Source organism: Dendrobates tinctorius, unplaced genomic scaffold (genome assembly GCF_039654945.1).
Source record: "Dendrobates tinctorius isolate UK_male_01 unplaced genomic scaffold, ASM3965494v1 ptg000033l, whole genome shotgun sequence".
Taxonomy (NCBI): Eukaryota; Metazoa; Chordata; class Amphibia; order Anura; family Dendrobatidae; genus Dendrobates; species Dendrobates tinctorius.
The window spans coordinates 8,948,388-8,967,417 of record NW_027361701.1 but is presented as its reverse complement, the minus strand read 5'-3'; the positions used below and the strand labels follow the sequence as shown (position 1 = coordinate 8,967,417).

Below are 19,030 nucleotides of genomic sequence, written 5' to 3'. Positions count from 1 at the left end.
AGAAAGAGCGGCTTGTACAAAATATTTGAAAGACAAGGTTGTTAACATGAGCTTGGATGGTTGGAGCAACATCCACAACGACCCCATAATTTGCACTTGTGTCACAACAGAAGATGGTGAAACTTACCTTACAGACACAATCGACACATCTGGAAATTCACATACTGCTGAATATTTACTTGAAATTGCTAAGAACTCAATTCACCAATGCCAAGAACAGTTTGGATGTAAAGTAAGGAGCTTAGTTACTGATAACGCAAGCAATGTGGCAAAAATGCGAGCGGAACTGGCACAGGATGACACAAATGTCATTACATACGGTTGTTCTGCCCATTTGTTGCATCTTTTGGCAAAAGACCTGCATATTTTGGGTGTCAAGGAACATGTTGTAGAAATTGTTAAATATTTCCGCAATAATCATTTTGCACATGCAACCTACAAGGAAATGGGAGGACTGAAGTTGGTTCTACCACAAGATGTTAGATGGAATACCTTGGCTGACTGCTTGGAACTGTTTATTAACAACTGGTCAAAATTACTGTCCATTTGCGAAACACATCGGGATAAAATTGATGCTAATATACGAAGCAAAGTATTAAATCTTGGTGTGAAGAGAAATGCCGAGGACCTTATGGAAAGGTTAAAGCCAATATCGATTGCGTTGGATAAAATGCAGAAAGATACTGCAACCATAGCTGATGCCACAGAAGTTTGGAAAGATTTAGAAGGTTCTCTAGATCTCTTGAACCTCTCAAACAATGTAAAGGTTGCAATACAGCACCGCAAGGACCAAGCATTAAAAGAAGAACACTATTTAGCCAATATCTTGCATCCCATCTACAGAGGGAAAAAATTATCTGAGGCGGAAATCAACTCTGCAATGGAGTGGCTCGCCAATACGAACCATGACATTGTGGCAACTGTGCTGAAATTGAAGTGTGAATCTGCACCATTTCAAAAATACATGTTTGCAGATAACGTCGTTAATGAACTAAAACCACTGGACTGGTGGAAGTCGCAATCACTTGTTCTTCCAGCAAAGATAATAAATCTAGCTACTCAGCTACTGACTGCATCGGCTTCATCCGCAGGAGTAGAGAGATTGTTTTCTTCATTTGGTTTTGTGCACACAACAGTCCGAAACCGCTTAGGAACTGCTAAAGCAGGACAACTGGTTTTCCTATTAAAAGTCCTAAATAAACAGTAGGCTTAAAGGACTGATGTATTCACTGAAGATGTTTGCTTACTTCAAACGTTAGAGATAGGCTATTGTTAAAAAGTACTTACTCTCTGTAGTTCAATTCTGAGTGTTTAATAGTGCAAATAAAAATTATTAGGTTTCATAATCAACTGTTTTAATATTTTTATTTGTGTAAAACAATTAGATTTGCAAAAAGACAAAGTTTTGCTTGTGTACAACTTGATTTAAAAATCTGATTTAAATCAAAAAAATCTGATTTAAATCAAAAAAATCTGATTTTTTTGATTTTTTTTTAAAAAATCAAGATTTTTATCCACCCTGGGCTGTAGGCTACTGACGTGCTGTACCATACATGATCGGTTGTAGGCTGACGTGCTGTACCGTACGTGATCGGCTGTAGGCTACTGACTTGCTATACTGTATGTGATTGGTTGTAAGCTACTGACGTGCTGTAGCGTATGTGATCGGCTGTAGCCTACTGACGTGCTGTACCATACGTGATCGGCTGTAGGCTACTGACGTGCTGTACCATACGTGATCGGCTGTAGGCTACTGACGTGCTGTACCGTACCAGATCGGCTGTAGGCTACTGACATGCTGTACTGTATGTGATCGGTTGTAAGCTACTGACGTGCTGTACCGTACGTGATCGACTGTAGGCTACTGACGTGATGTACCTTACGTGATCGGCTGTAGGCTACTGACTGAATATATATAGCAATATATTATCCTTTCTGTATACCTCTTGTGCCATTCAACTTTTTGATATGTTACATTTGAACTTTCAAAGTGTGCACCACAAGTGTGAATACTGCCTAATGTGTTTATCCTGTTTATGGGCGTAGTGCCAATTTTCTTTCTAAGGCCGGGGTCACACTAACCAAAGCAAAATACGGTCAGTATTTTACATGCGTAATACGGATGAATGGCCCCTAAACAGTGCTCCGTATGTCATCCGTAATCAAGGTGTGATCGCGTATTTTGCGCATGTCAGCATCCGTATGTAATCCGTATGGCGAGATTTTCTCGTCACCTTGCAAAATGGACATATAATGGAGCCCTATGACAGTTTTAATAAAGAAATGAAAGAATAGATATATGTATATATATGTATGTGTGTATTCTATGTGTCTATATCTATTCTTTCCTTTATTAAACCTGTCAGTGTGATTTTACTGTATCGCGCACTGAATTGCCGGCTTTGCTAAAAGACACCTGGTGCGTATTTCTCGCAAGTCACACGTGTGTTCCGTGTGTAATCCGTATTTTTAGCGCACCCATAGACTTGCATTGGCGTACTACGGCCGTTGTACGCTGACAATCGCAGCATGCGAACCGTAGAATATGGACGAGAAATATACGGCTGGTGCGAGGTACCCCATAGAGAATCATTGGCCCGTGTCTAATGCGTGCTTTTAGCGCCTCTCACTCGGCCGTATTCCTCGCCAGTGTGACCCCGGCCTAATACATATATTTCCACATTCACAATTTTATATTTTAAGTCACCATCATCAGTAGTAACACTTTTTTTTGACAGTTCTAGCATTGGCATCTGGAAAACCTGTTTTGCGTTCTTGTTGACTAATGATTTTTTTTTTTTTTTTTTTTCCCAGATGCAGCTCAAAGTAAAGGAGACTCTAAATTGCAACGTAAAAACCCATGACGGCTGATCAATGGAACTAAGTTGATTTAAAATATATTCTTCTGGTTGGCTTGGACTGTCCTATCCGGAAGTGCTTTGTCATCAGAAAAAGCTGCCGTGTGCTTTCTATGTTTACATTAATCCCAAGCACTGTGGAGAGCTGAAAGAATACTTGATGAAAGCAAGCGAAGGAAGGCGGCAGAAGAATGTTCATGAGCATGGCTGGCTTATAAGTTGGTGCTAACACGCCACAAAGGATTTCTTCTAGGGCGATGGATAGATAGATGGGGAAGAGATTTCCCTCCGTAACATTAAATAATCACTGGGCTAAATGATTGTTTTATATTTATTTTTGTTGCAGGTATCCTAGACCATAAACCACATGAAGTGGATATGTTTGCATTCCATTCTATATTCCTGAGAATTGCAGAAGGTGTTTGCTGGCGAGAAACGTAGATACAAATAAAATGCAAAATATCACTTTTTGCCCATTGTCAAGAAACTTGCATTTTTGGAATTTGACAGATCGTTATTTAATTCAAATGGGACTTATTCTCCAAATGTTCTATAAGCATAATTGCCTTATTTTTTATTTAACAGTTAAAACTTTTAAAAATCGTGTAGGATTAAAGCTTTTTTAAATTTATCGCACAAAGATTTCAAAATTATATTGTCGTGGAAAGTAGAAATTTTTTTTTTCTTTTTATACAGTAGATAACAAAGCTGGGGGAATTGAAGATTTAATGGAAATGAGGCCAATAGTAAAATTTGCTATGGATATTCTAGTAATTTATAATGCTTTAAACAAGAAGTGTTAAGTAGTAAAATCATTTACAAGGTGGTGCACGTGGCACGGTAATGCTGTTTGCAAGCATTTCACAATTAAGTATTAAGTGAAAAAAAAATCATTAAAATATATGGTTTCCACCAGCATTTAAAACTTGAACATTTTTCCCATTTTGTTGGTCTGAATATTTATACCAATTTGGTTGAAAATTTGGTTAAAGAAACGATCTGTTACGTCTATTGAATTAAAATCTGTTAAAGCCTAACCAAGTATTTATATTTTTATTGTATATTGTTTTGTTTTCTCTATATGTTCTAAACTGAGTGAGCATTTTTTTTGAACATGGGAAGTAATTTATCATTAAGACTGGACTTGCATGGCTCCGGTATGGGTCTCCATTAAATCCAAATATTTAGTGCCAAGAATGGAATGTCTTATACGGACACTGCTTTTGTATGATAAAGGTTTCTCCCTACTAAATTGTGATCCTATTTTTTACTACTGAATATGCGGCTGGCTGTAACTAGCCGCATTACTGTCCTCTTCATTCAGATTAGCGTTGGCTATCAATATTATGTCAGTGGTGGTCCAACTTGTCCACTGGTTTGTACTGCACGCGTCAAATTAATGGCACAAAGCTACAACCAAGAAAAGCCCAAACTAAATGTATGAGTTGGCAGTTTAGACCAGTTTATGCTGCAATACCCTTTACACAGCTAATAGGTGGGGTGCCACTGATCTAATATTGATTTACCTGAGAATAGGCTGACTGTACTGAAAATAAAGACAAAATATGGCAGGATTTTAAGGAGTCTGTATTAAAGCTACAACACCCAAAACACTAGTGGTTTAACTGACCCAAGTTTTGTCCAATAAAGATTGGCCACGACACAAATTTCATGCTGTACAACGGCTGGATGTTGGGAACATAATATGGTCTTTATAATGTGACCGTGGGCTGCAACACCTGTGCCTCCTTCAGCCAACAGAACATGTGAACTGTTATGATTCGCAATGCAACATAAGATAAGTTATTAATAAGAGGATTAAGATGATTTAACCCCTTCACAGCATTTGACATAAATTTGTGTCATGGTCGGGAAGTGGTTCCCGCAAAATGGTGTAAATATACACCATGGCGATCATGTGGGAATTGGAGCTGTGCCCGCACGATCGCCGCTGGGAATTCTGCTTAAAGGGGTATTCCCATCTCCATGATCCTATCCTCCAATATGTAGTAGGTGTAATAAAATATTAGCAAATACCTCCAATTAGAAATATAGTAGTTTTTATTCTTTTTAGTCACTATGTCTCTTTCCTCATGTGCAAGCATTGCAGGACCTTATCCATGGATACCTAAGGTCCTGCAATGCCTGCACATGACAAAAGAGACATGGCGATTAAAAAAAAAAAAACTATACTACATTTCTAATTGGAGGTATTGGCTAATATACAGTGGGGCAAAAAAGTATTTAGTCAGCAATAGTGCAAGTTCCACCACTTAAAAAGATGAGGTGTCTGTAATTTACATCATAGGTAGACCTCAACTATGGGAGACAAACTGAGAAAAAAAAATCCAGAAAATCACATTGTCTGTTTTTTTTTCATTTTATTTGCATATTATGGTGGAAAATAAGTATTTTGTCAGAAACAAAATTTAATCTCAATACTTTGTGATATATCCTTTGTTGGCAATGACAGAGGTCAAACGTTTTCTGTAAGTCTTCACAAGGTTGCCACACACTGTTGTTGGTATGTTGGCCCATTCCTCCATGCAGATCTCCGCTAGAGCAGTGATGTTTTTGGCTTTTCGCTTGGCAACACGGACTTTCAACTCCCTCCAAAGGTTTTCTATAGGGTTGAGATCTGGAGACTGGCTAGGCCACTCCAGGACCTTAAAATGCTTCTTACGAAGCCACTCCTTCGTTGCCCTGGCGGTGTGCTTTGGATCATTGTCATGTTGAAAGACCCAGCCACGTTTCATCTTCAATGCCCTTGCTGATGGAAGGAGGTTTGCACTCAAAATCTCACGATACATGGCCCCATTCATTCTTTCATGTACCCGGATCAGTCGTCCTGGCCCCTTTGCAGAGAAACAGCCCCAAAGCATGATGTTTCCACCACCATGCTTTATGTAGGTATGGTGTTTGATGGATGCAACTCAGTATTCTTTTTCCTCCAAACACGACAAGTTGTGTTTCTACCAAACAGTTCCAGTTTGGTTTCATCAGACCATAGGACATTCTCCCAAAACTCCTCTGGATCATCCAAATGCTCTAGCAAACTTCAGACGGGCCCGGACATGTACAGGCTTAAGCAGTGGGACACGTCTGGCACTGCAGGATCTGAGTCCATGGTGGCGTAGTGTGTTACTTATGGTAGGCCTTGTTACATTGGTCCCAGCTCTCTGCAGTTCATTCACTAGGTCCCCCCGCGTGGTTCTGGGATTTTTGCTCACCGTTCTTGTGATCATTCTGACCCCACGGGGTGGGATTTTGCGTGGAGCACCAGATCGAGGGAGATTATCAGTGGTCTTGTATGTCTTCCATTTTCTAATTATTGCTCCCACAGTTGATTTCTTCACTCCAAGCTAGTTGGCTATTGCAGATTCAGTCTTCCCAGCCTGGTGCAGGGCTACAATTTTGTTTCTGGTGTCCTTTGACAGCTCTTTGGTCTTCACCATAGTGGAGTTTGGAGTCAGACTATTTGAGGGTGTGCACAGGTGTCTTTTTATACTGATAACAAGTTTAAACAGGTGCCATTACTACAGGTAATGAGTGGAGGAAAGAGGAGACTCTTAAAGAAGAAGTTACAGGTCTGTGAGAGCCAGAAATCTTGATTGCTTGTTTCTGACCAAATACTTATTTTCCACCATAATATGCCAATAAAAGGAAAAAAAAACAATGTGATTTTCTGGATTTTTTTTTCTCAGTTTGTCTCCCATAGTTGAGGTCTACCTATGATGTAAATTACAGACGCCTCTCATCTTTTTAAGTGGTGGAACTTGCACTATTGCTGACTGACTAAATACTTTTTTGCCCCACTGTATTATTACACCTACTACATATTGGAATAGGATCTTGCAGATTCGTGTACCCCTTTAAGTTAAAACCAAGCCTGACCCTGTCCGGACAGTTGCCCGCATGGGCCCGGGCCATTTAACTCCCTAAATGCTGTGATTGACAGCAATCATCGCATTTGTAAGGCAAGGAGAGGGAGGAGGGTTCTATCTGTCTTCCCAATTGTTGCCTTGGCAACTTGGTCGTCATGACTTCTGGGAAACCCTGCTGCGACAAGCCTGTTATGCCATGCTCAGAGCATGGTCTAAGAGGCTTCTGTCAGTACAGCGTGGACAGGAATGCTCAGCATGGTCTAAGAGGCTTCTGTCAGTACAGCGTGGACAGGAATAATGCATGCTGGAGCATTGCAATACATTATACTAGCAATTAGACTAATAAAAGTTAGTCCCATAGAAGGACTGAGTAAAAAAAAATGTAAAAATGTTGGGAAAAAAAAATTCTAAAATAAACAAAAATAAAATAATATATTTGTATGTTTAAAAAATGTTTGGTTTTGTCGCTTCCAGAATGACCACCTTCAGTGAACTCCATATAATGATTAGTAAAAAATGTGGCAAAAAAACTATGCTTTTTCATCACGCCGCCAAAAAAAGTAGAATACAATGTGATCAAAAAGTCAAATGTAAATAAAATGGTATAGCTGAAAACGTCTTCTTGTCTCACAAAAAACAAGCTGCCAGACAGCTCCGTCAGCAGAGAAATTAAAGTTAGAGCTCTCAGGATATAGCAATGCAAAATCAATTTTTTTTTTTCTATAAAAAAAATTATTGAATAAAAGCTGCAAAACATAAAAAAATGATATCAATGTGGTATCGCTGTAATCGTAGAAAAAAGCGGTTTTATCTTATACCACATGGTGCACGGCATAAAAAAATCAGATTAGAATGATCAAAAAATGTGCCCCAAAATAGTACCAATAAAAACGTCAACTCATCCTGCAAAAACAGTCCTCGTGTGACTGTCAGCTGAAATATGGAAAAATTCTAGCTGTCAAAATGTGATGTAAAAACTTAATTTTGCAAAATAGGGTCTTGTAGTTTGTAATGGCATCCCAGCTTCACTATATAAATCTAGTATCGCTGTAATCTCATGGGCCCGAAGAATAAAATCACCTAATCACTTATACCATACGAGGAACGGAGTAAAAAATAAAATAAAGCCAATGTCTGAAATAGGTGTTTTTACTCCTTTCAACAGCCCAAACAAGTTTCTAAAAGGATGAGTTTGCAACTACTGTACTTTTGGAGAAAATTCAAAACATTATTCAATAGGGCCCAAAATAGCAAAAACCAGCGGATTGAATGAACACTCACATTTCTTGGTAGAATCGTGCAGGATTGAAATTTTTGATGTTTTTCTACTCTCAACAGCCCAAACAAGTTTCTAAAAGGATGAGTTTGCAACTACTTTACTTTTGGAGAAAATTCAAAACATTCATTATTCAATAGGGATCAATAGCAAAAAGCAGCGGTTTGAATGAACACTGACATTTCTTGGTAGAATCGTACAGTTGAGAAATTTTTGATGTTTTTCTACTCCTACTTTACTTTTGGAGAAAATTCAAAACATTCATTATTCAATAGGGCCCAAAATAGCAAAAAGCAGCGTTTTGAATGAACAATCACATTTCTTGGTAGAATCATGCAGGATTGAAATTTTTCATTGTTTTTACTCCTCTGAACAGCCCAAACAAGTTTCTAAAAGGATTAGTTTGCAACTACTTTACTTTTGGAGAAAATGCAAAACATTCATTATTCAATAGAGCCCAAAATAGCAAAAACCAGCGGTATGAATGAACACTCACATTTCTTGGTATAATCGTACAGTTGAGAAATTTTTGATGTTTTTCTACTCTCAAAAGCCCGAACAAGTTTCTAAAAGGATGAGTTTGCAACTACTTTACTTTTGGAGAAAATTCAAACCATTCATTATTCAATAGGGCCCAAAATAGCAAAAACCAGCGGTTTGAATGAACACTCACATTTCTCGGTAGAATCATGCAGGATTGAAATTTTTCATTTTTTTTACTCCTCTGAACAGCCCAAACAAGTTTCTAAAAGGATGAGTTTGCAACTACTTTACTTTTGCAGAAAATTCAAAACATTCATTATTCAATAGGGCCCAATAGCAAAAAACAGCTGTTTGAATGATCACTCACATTTCTTGGTAGAATCTTTCAGGATTGAAATTTTTCAGTTTTTTTTACTCCTCTGAACAGCCCAAACAAGTTTCTAAAAGGATGAGTTTGCAACTACTTTACTTTTGGAGAAAATTCAAAACATTCATTAGGGCCCAAAACAGCAAAAACCAACGGTTTGAATGAACACTCACATTTCGTGGTAGATTCGTGCAGGATTGAAATTTTTGATGTTTTTCTACTCTCAACAGCCCAAACAAGTTTCTAAAAGGATTAGTTTGCAACTACTTTACTTCTGGAGAAAATGCAAAACATTCATTATTCAATAGAGCCCAAAATAGCAAAAACCAGCGGTTTGAATGAACACTCACATTTCTTGGTAGAATTGTGCAGGATTGAAATTTTTGATGATTTTCTACTCTCAACAGCCCAAACAAGTTTCTAAAAGGATGAGTTTGCAGCTACTTTACTTTTGGAGAAAATTCAAAACATTCATTATTCAATAGGGCCCAAAATAGCAAAAACCAGCTGTTTGAATGAACATTCACATTTCTTGGTAGAATCATGCAGGATAGATATTTTTGATGTTTTTCTACTCCTCTCAACGGCCCAAACAAGTCTCTATAAGGATGAGTTTGCAACTACTTTACTTTTGGAGAAAATTCAAAACATTCATTATTCAATAGGGCCCAAAATGGCAAAAAGCAGCAGTTTGAACACTCACTTTTTTTGTAGAATTGTGCAGGATTGAAATTTTTGATGTTTTCTACTCCTCTCAACAGCCCAAACAAGTTTGCAACTACTTTACTTTTGGAGAAAATACAAAACATTCATTATTCAATAAGACCCAATAGCAAAAAGCAGCGGTTTGAATGAACACTCACAGTTCTCGGTAGAATCGTGCAGGATTGGAATTTTTGATGTTTTTCTACTCCTCTCAACAGCCCAAACAAGTTTCTAAAAGGATTAGTTTGCAACTACTTTACTTTTGCAGAAAATTCAAAACATTCATTATTCAATAGGGCCCAATAGCAAAAAGCAGCTGTTTGAATGAACACTCACATCTCTTGGTAGAGTCATTCAGGATTGAAATTTTTGATGTTTTTCTACTCTCATGAGCCCAAACAATTTTCTAAAAGGATGAGTTTGCAACTACTTTACTTTTGGAGAAAATTCAAAACATTCATTATTCAATAGGGACCAATGGCAAAAACCAGCGGCTTGAATGAACACTCACATCTCTTGGTAGTCATTCAGGATTGAAATTTTTGATGTTTTTCTACTCCTCTCATGAGCCCAAACAAATTTCTAAAAGGATGAGTTTGCAGCTACTTTACTTTTGGAGAAAATTCAAAACATTCATTATTCAATAGGGCCCAAAATAGCAAAAGCCAGCGGTTTGAATGAACACTCACATTTCTTGGTAGAATCGTGCAGGATTGAAATATTTGATGTTTTTCTACTCCTCAACAGCCCAAACAATTTTCTAAAATGATGAGTTTGCAATTACTTTACTTTTGGAGAAAATTCAAAACATTCATTATTCAATAGGGCCCAAAATAGCAAAAACCAGCGGTTTGAATGAACACTCACATTTCTTGGTAGAATCGTGCAGGATTGAAATTTTTGATGTTTTTCTACTCTAAACAGCCCAAACAAGTTTCTAAAAGGATTAGTTTGCAACTACTTTACTTTTGGAGAAAATGCAAAACATTCATTATTCAATAGAGCCCAAAATAGCAAAAACCAGCGGTATGAATGAACACTCACATTTCTTGGTATAATCGTACAGTTGAGAAATTTTTGATGTTTTTCTACTCTCAAAAGCCCGAACAAGTTTCTAAAAGGATGAGTTTGCAACTACTTTACTTTTGGAGAAAATTCAAACCATTCATTATTCAATAGGGCCCAAAATAGCAAAAACCAGCGGTTTGAATGAACACTCACATTTCTTGGTAGAATCATGCAGGATTGAAATTTTTCATTTTTTTTACTCCTCTGAACAGCCCAAACAAGTTTCTAAAAGGATGAGTTTGCAACTACTTTACTTTTGCAGAAAATTCAAAACATTCATTATTCAATAGGGCCCAATAGCAAAAAACAGCTGTTTGAATGATCACTCACATTTCTTGGTAGAATCTTTCAGGATTGAAATTTTTCAGTTTTTTTACTCCTCTGAACAGCCCAAACAAGTTTCTAAAAGGATGAGTTTGCAACTACTTTACTTTTGGAGAAAATTCAAAACATTCATTAGGGCCCAAAACAGCAAAAACCAACGGTTTGAATGAACACTCACATTTCGTGGTAGATTCGTGCAGGATTGAAATTTTTGATGTTTTTCTACTCTCAACAGCCCAAACAAGTTTCTAAAAGGATTAGTTTGCAACTACTTCTGGAGAAAATGCAAAACATTCATTATTCAATAGAGCCCAAAATAGCAAAAACCAGCGGTTTGAATGAACACTCACATTTCTTGGTAGAATTGTGCAGGATTGAAATTTTTGATGTTTTTCTACTCTCAACAGCCCAAACAAGTTTCTAAAAGGATGAGTTTGCAGCTACTTTACTTTTGGAGAAAATTCAAAACATTCATTATTCAATAGGGCCCAAAATAGCAAAAACCAGCTGTTTGAATGAACATTCACATTTCTTGGTAGAATCATGCAGGATAGATATTTTTGATGTTTTTCTACTCCTCATGAGCCCAAACAAGTCTCTATAAGGATGAGTTTGCAACTACTTTACTTTTGCAGAAAATTCAAAACATTCATTATTCAATAGGGACCAATTGCAAAAAGCAGCGGTTTGTATGAACACTCACAGTTCTCGGTAGAATCGTGCAAGATTGGAATTTTTAATGTTTTTCTACTCCTCTGAACCCAAACAAATTTCTAAAAGGATGAGTTTGCAGCTACTTTACTTTTGGAGAAAATTCAAAACATTCATTATTCAATAGGGCCCAATATCAAAAAGCAGCTGTTTGAATGAACACTCACATTTCTTGGTAGAATCATGCAGGATTGAAATTTTTGATGTTTTTCTACTCCTCTCATGAGCCCAAACAAGTCTCTATAAGGATGAGTTTGCAACTACTTTACTTTTGTAGAAAATTCAAAACATTCATTATTCAATAGGGCCCAATATCAAAAAGCAGCTGTTTGAATGAACACTCACATTTCTTGGTAGAATCATGCAGGATTGAAATTTTTGATGTTTTTCTACTCCTCTCAACAGCCCAAACAAGTTTCTAAAAGGATGAGTTTGCAACTACTTTACTTTTGGAGAAAAATCAAAACATTCATTATTCAATAAGACCCAATAGCAAAAAGCAGCGGTTTGAATGAACACTCACAGTTCTCGGTAGAATCGTGCAGGATTGGAATTTTTGATGTTTTTCTACTCCTCTCATGAGCCCAAACAAGATTCTAAAAGGATGAGTTTGCAACTACTTTACTTCTGGAGAAAATTCAAAACATTCATTATTCAATAGGGCCCAAAATAGCAAAAAGCAGCAGTTTGAATGAACACTCACATTTCTTGGTAGAATCGTGCAGAATTGAAATTTTTGATTTTTTTTCTACTCCTCTCAACAGCCCAAACAAGTTCCTAAAAGGATGAGTTTGCAACTACTTTACTTTTGGAGAAAATTCAAAACATTCATTATTCAATAGAGCCCAATAGCAAAAAGCAGCGTTTTGAATGAACAATCACATTTCTTGGTAGAATCATGCAGTATTGAAATGTTTGATGTTTTTTAACTCCTCTCAACAGCACAAACAAAAATGAGTTTGCAACTACTTTTACTTTTGGAGAAAATTCAAAACATTCATTATTCAATAGGGACCAATAGCAAAAAGCAGCGGTTTGAATGAACACTCACATTTCTTGGTAGAATCATGCAGGATTGAAATTATTGATGTTTTTCTACTCCTTTCAACAGCCCAAAAAAGTTTCTAAAAGGATGAGTTTGCAACTACTTTACTTTTGCAGAAAATTCAAAACATTCATTATTCAATAGGGCCCAATAGCAAAAAGCAGCTGTTTGAATGAACACTCACATCTCTTGGTAGAATCGTGCAGGATTGAAATTTTTGATGTTTTTCTACTCTCATGAGCCCAAACAAGTTTCTAAAAGGATGAGTTTGCAACTACTTTACTTTTGGAGAAAATTCAAAACATTCATTATTCAATAAGGCCTAATAGCAAAAAGCAGTTATTTGAATGAACACTCACATTTCTCATTAGAATCGTGCAGGATTGGAATTTTTGACGTTTTTTTACTCCTCTCATGAACCCAAACAAGTCTCTATAAGGATGAGTTTGCAACTACTTTACTTTTGCGGAAAATTCAAAAGTCATTATTCAATAGGGCCCAATAGCTAAAAGCAGCTGCTTGAATGAACACACACATCTCTTGGTAGAGTCGTTCAGGATTGAAATTTTTGATGTTTTTCTACTACTCAACAGCCCAAACAAGTTTCTGAAAGGATGAGTTTGCAACTACTTTATTTTTGGAGAAAATTCAAAACATTCATTATTCAATAGGGACCAATAGCAAAAAGCAGCGGTTTGAATGAACACTCACATTTCTTGGTAGAATCGTGCAGGATTGAAATTTTTGATGTTTTTCTACTCTCAACAGCCCAAACAAGTTTCTAAAAGGATTAATTTGCAACTACTTTACTTTTGGAGAAAATTCAAAACATTCATTATTCAATAGGGCCCAAAATAGCAAAAACCAGTGGTTTGAATGAACACTCACATTTCTTGGTAGAATCATGCAGGATTGAAATTTTTGATGTTTATCTACTCTCAACAGCCCAAACAAGTTTCTAAAAGGATGAGTTTGCAACTACTTTACTTTTGGAGAAAATTCAAAACATTCATTATTCAATAGGGCCCAAAATAGCAAAAAGCAGCGGTTTGAATGAACACTCACATTTCTTGGTAGAATCGTGCAGGATTGGAATTTGATGTTTTTTCTACTCCTCTCATGAGCCCAAACAAGTTTCTAAAAGGATGAGTTTGCAACTACTTTACTTTTGGAGAAAATTCAAAACATTTATTATTCAATAAGGCCTAATAGCAAAAAGCAGCTGTTTGAATGAACACTCACATTTCTCATTAGAATCGTGCAGGATTGGAATTTTTGACGTTTTTTTACTCCTCTCATGAACCCAATCAAGTCTCTGTAAGGATGAGTTTGCAACTACTTTACTTTTGGAGAAAATACAAAACCTTCATTATTCAATAAGACCCAATAGCAAAAAGCAGCGGTTTGAATGAACACTCACAGTTCTCGGTAGAATCGTGCAGGATTGGAATTTTTGATGTTTTTCTACTCCTCATGAGCCCAAACAAGTCTCTATAAAGATGAGTTTGCAACTACTTTACTTTTGCAGAAAATTCAAAACATTCATTATTCAATAGGGCCCAATAGCAAAAAGCAGCTGTTTGAATGAACACTCACATCTCTTGGTAGAGTCATTCAGGATTGAAATTTTTAATGTTTTTCTACTCCTGTCATGAGCCCAAACAAATTTCTAAAAGGATGAGTTTGCAACTACTTTACTTTTGGAGAAAATTCAAAACATTCATTATTCAATAGGGCCCAAAATAGCAAAAACCAGCGGTTTGAATGAACACTCACGTTTCTTGGTAGAATCGTGCAGGATTGGAATTTGATGTTTTTCTACTCCTCTCATGAGCCCAAACAAGTTTCTAAAAGGATGAGTTTGGAACTACTTTACTTTTGGAGAAAATTCAAAACATTCATTATTCAATAAGGCCTAATAGCAAAAAGCAGCTGTTTGAATGAACACTCGCATTTCTCATTAGAATCGTGCAGGATTGGAATTTTTGACGTTTTTTTACTCCTCTCATGAACCCAAACAAGTCTCTATAAGGATGAGTTTGCAACTACTTTACTTTTGTGGAAAATTCAAAACAGTCATTATTCAATAGGGATCAATAGCTAAAAGCAGCGGTTTGAATGAACACTCACATCTCTTGGTAGAGTCGTTCAGGATTGAAATTTTTGATGTTTTTCTACTACTCAACAGCCCAAACAAGTTTCTGAAAGGATGAGTTTGCAACTACTTTATTTTTGGAGAAAATTCAAAACATTCATTATTCAATAGGGACCAATAGCAAAAAGCAGCGGTTTGAATGAACACTCACATTTCTTGGTAGAATCGTGCAGGATTGAAATTTTTGATGTTTTTCTACTCTCAACAGCCCAAACAAGTTTCTAAAAGGATTAATTTGCAACTACTTTACTTTTGGAGAAAATTCAAAACATTCATTATTCAATAGGGCCCAAAATAGCAAAAACCAGTGGTTTGAATGAACACTCACATTTCTTGGTAGAATCATGCAGGATTGAAATTTTTGATGTTTATCTACTCTCAACAGCCCAAACAAGTTTCTAAAAGGATTAGTTTGCAACTACTTTACTTTTGGAGAAAATTCAAAACATTCATTATTCAATAGGGCCCAAAATAGCAAAAAGCAGCGGTTTGAATGAACACTCACATTTCTTGGTAGAATCATGCAGGATTGAAATTTTTGATGTTTATCTACTCTCAACAGCCCAAACAAATTTCTAAAAGGATGAGTTTGCAACTACTTTACTTTTGGAGAAAATTCAAAACATTCATTATTCAATAGGGCCCAAAATAGCAAAAAGCAGCGGTTTGAATGAACACTCACATTTCTTGGTAGAATCGTGCAGGATTGGAATTTGATGTTTTTTCTACTCCTCTCATGAGCCCAAACAAGTTTCTAAAAGGATGAGTTTGCAACTACTTTACTTTTGGAGAAAATTCAAAACATTTATTATTCAATAAGGCCTAATAGCAAAAAGCAGCTGTTTGAATGAACACTCACATTTCTCATTAGAATCGTGCAGGATTGGAATTTTTGACGTTTTTTTACTCCTCTCATGAACCCAATCAAGTCTCTGTAAGGATGAGTTTGCAACTACTTTACTTTTGGAGAAAATACAAAACCTTCATTATTCAATAAGACCCAATAGCAAAAAGCAGCGGTTTGAATGAACACTCACAGTTCTCGGTAGAATCGTGCAGGATTGGAATTTTTGATGTTTTTCTACTCCTCATGAGCCCAAACAAGTCTCTATAAAGATGAGTTTGCAACTACTTTACTTTTGCAGAAAATTCAAAACATTCATTATTCAATAGGGCCCAAAATAGCAAAAAGCAGCGGTTTGAATGAACACTCACATTTCTTGGTAGAATCGTGCAGGATTGGAATTTGATGTTTTTTCTACTCCTCTCATGAGCCCAAACAAGTTTCTAAAAGGATGAGTTTGCAACTACTTTACTTTTGGAGAAAATTCAAAACATTTATTATTCAATAAGGCCTAATAGCAAAAAGCAGCTGTTTGAATGAACACTCACATTTCTCATTAGAATCGTGCAGGATTGGAATTTTTGACGTTTTTTTACTCCTCTCATGAACCCAATCAAGTCTCTGTAAGGATGAGTTTGCAACTACTTTACTTTTGGAGAAAATACAAAACCTTCATTATTCAATAAGACCCAATAGCAAAAAGCAGCGGTTTGAATGAACACTCACAGTTCTCGGTAGAATCGTGCAGGATTGGAATTTTTGATGTTTTTCTACTCCTCATGAGCCCAAACAAGTCTCTATAAAGATGAGTTTGCAACTACTTTACTTTTGCAGAAAATTCAAAACATTCATTATTCAATAGGGCCCAATAGCAAAAAGCAGCTGTTTGAATGAACACTCACATCTCTTGGTAGAGTCATTCAGGATTGAAATTTTTAATGTTTTTCTACTCCTGTCATGAGCCCAAACAAATTTCTAAAAGGATGAGTTTGCAACTACTTTACTTTTGGAGAAAATTCAAAACATTCATTATTCAATAGGGCCCAAAATAGCAAAAACCAGCGGTTTGAATGAACACTCACGTTTCTTGGTAGAATCGTGCAGGATTGGAATTTGATGTTTTTCTACTCCTCTCATGAGCCCAAACAAGTTTCTAAAAGGATGAGTTTGGAACTACTTTACTTTTGGAGAAAATTCAAAACATTCATTATTCAATAAGGCCTAATAGCAAAAAGCAGCTGTTTGAATGAACACTCGCATTTCTCATTAGAATCGTGCAGGATTGGAATTTTTGACGTTTTTTTACTCCTCTCATGAACCCAAACAAGTCTCTATAAGGATGAGTTTGCAACTACTTTACTTTTGTGGAAAATTCAAAACAGTCATTATTCAATAGGGATCAATAGCTAAAAGCAGCGGTTTGAATGAACACTCACATCTCTTGGTAGAGTCGTTCAGGATTGAAATTTTTGATGTTTTTCTACTACTCAACAGCCCAAACAAGTTTCTGAAAGGATGAGTTTGCAACTACTTTATTTTTGGAGAAAATTCAAAACATTCATTATTCAATAGGGACCAATAGCAAAAAGCAGCGGTTTGAATGAACACTCACATTTCTTGGTAGAATCGTGCAGGATTGAAATTTTTGATGTTTTTCTACTCTCAACAGCCCAAACAAGTTTCTAAAAGGATTAATTTGCAACTACTTTACTTTTGGAGAAAATTCAAAACATTCATTATTCAATAGGGCCCAAAATAGCAAAAACCAGTGGTTTGAATGAACACTCACATTTCTTGGTAGAATCATGCAGGATTGAAATTTTTGATGTTTATCTACTCTCAACAGCCCAAACAAGTTTCTAAAAGGATTAGTTTGCAACTACTTTACTTTTGGAGAAAATTCAAAACATTCATTATTCAATAGGGCCCAAAATAGCAAAAAGCAGCGGTTTGAATGAACACTCACATTTCTTGGTAGAATCATGCAGGATTGAAATTTTTGATGTTTATCTACTCTCAACAGCCCAAACAAATTTCTAAAAGGATGAGTTTGCAACTACTTTACTTTTGGAGAAAATTCAAAACATTCATTATTCAATAGGGCCCAAAATAGCAAAAAGCAGCGGTTTGAATGAACACTCACATTTCTTGGTAGAATCGTGCAGGATTGGAATTTGATGTTTTTTCTACTCCTCTCATGAGCCCAAACAAGTTTCTAAAAGGATGAGTTTGCAACTACTTTACTTTTGGAGAAAATTCAAAACATTTATTATTCAATAAGGCCTAATAGCAAAAAGCAGCTGTTTGAATGAACACTCACATTTCTCATTAGAATCGTGCAGGATTGGAATTTTTGACGTTTTTTTACTCCTCTCATGAACCCAATCAAGTCTCTGTAAGGATGAGTTTGCAACTACTTTACTTTTGGAGAAAATACAAAACCTTCATTATTCAATAAGACCCAATAGCAAAAAGCAGCGGTTTGAATGAACACTCACAGTTCTCGGTAGAATCGTGCAGGATTGGAATTTTTGATGTTTTTCTACTCCTCATGAGCCCAAACAAGTCTCTATAAAGATGAGTTTGCAACTACTTTACTTTTGCAGAAAATTCAAAACATTCATTATTCAATAGGGCCCAATAGCAAAAAGCAGCTGTTTGAATGAACACTCACATCTCTTGGTAGAGTCATTCAGGATTGAAATTTTTAATGTTTTTCTACTCCTGTCATGAGCCCAAACAAATTTCTAAAAGGATGAGTTTGCAACTACTTTACTTTTGGAGAAAATTCAAAACATTCATTATTCAATAGGGCCCAAAATAGCAAAAACCAGCGGTTTGAATGAACACTCACGTTTCTTGGTAGAATCGTGCAGGATTGGAATTTGATGTTTTTCTACTCCTCTCATGAGCCCAAACAAGTTTCTAAAAGGATGAGTTTGGAACTACTTTACTTTTGGAGAAAATTCAAAACATTCATTATTCAATAAGGCCTAATAGCAAAAAGCAGCTGTTTGAATGAACACTCGCATTTCTCATTAGAATCGTGCAGGATTGGAATTTTTGACGTTTTTTTACTCCTCTCATGAACCCAAACAAGTCTCTATAAAGATGAGTTTGCAACTACTTTACTTTTGTGGAAAATTCAAAACAGTCATTATTCAATAGGGATCAATAGCTAAAAGCAGCGGTTTGAATGAACACTCACATCTCTTGGTAGAATCATTCAGGATTGGAATTTTTAATGTTTTTCTACTCCTCTCATGAGCCCAAACAAGTTTCTAAAAGGATGAGTTTGCAACTACTTTAT

The 19,030-nt window shown here is 36.3% G+C and overlaps 1 protein-coding gene across 6 annotated transcripts in view; it reads left to right on the top strand.

Moving 5' to 3' along the window:
- UBN2 (ubinuclein 2) overlaps nucleotides 1–3,895 on the top strand; it is a 236,664-nt gene extending 232,769 nt beyond the window's left edge. For all 6 annotated transcript variants that reach the window (XM_073572986.1, XM_073572985.1, XM_073572984.1 and 3 more), the window contains one exon: nucleotides 2,815–3,895. In XM_073572986.1, the coding sequence (XP_073429087.1) occupies nucleotides 2,815–2,864 (50 nt within the window). In that variant the 3' untranslated portion in view covers nucleotides 2,865–3,895. The remainder of the gene's footprint in view (nucleotides 1–2,814) is intronic.
- The last annotated feature ends 15,135 nt before the right edge of the window (nucleotides 3,896–19,030 follow it).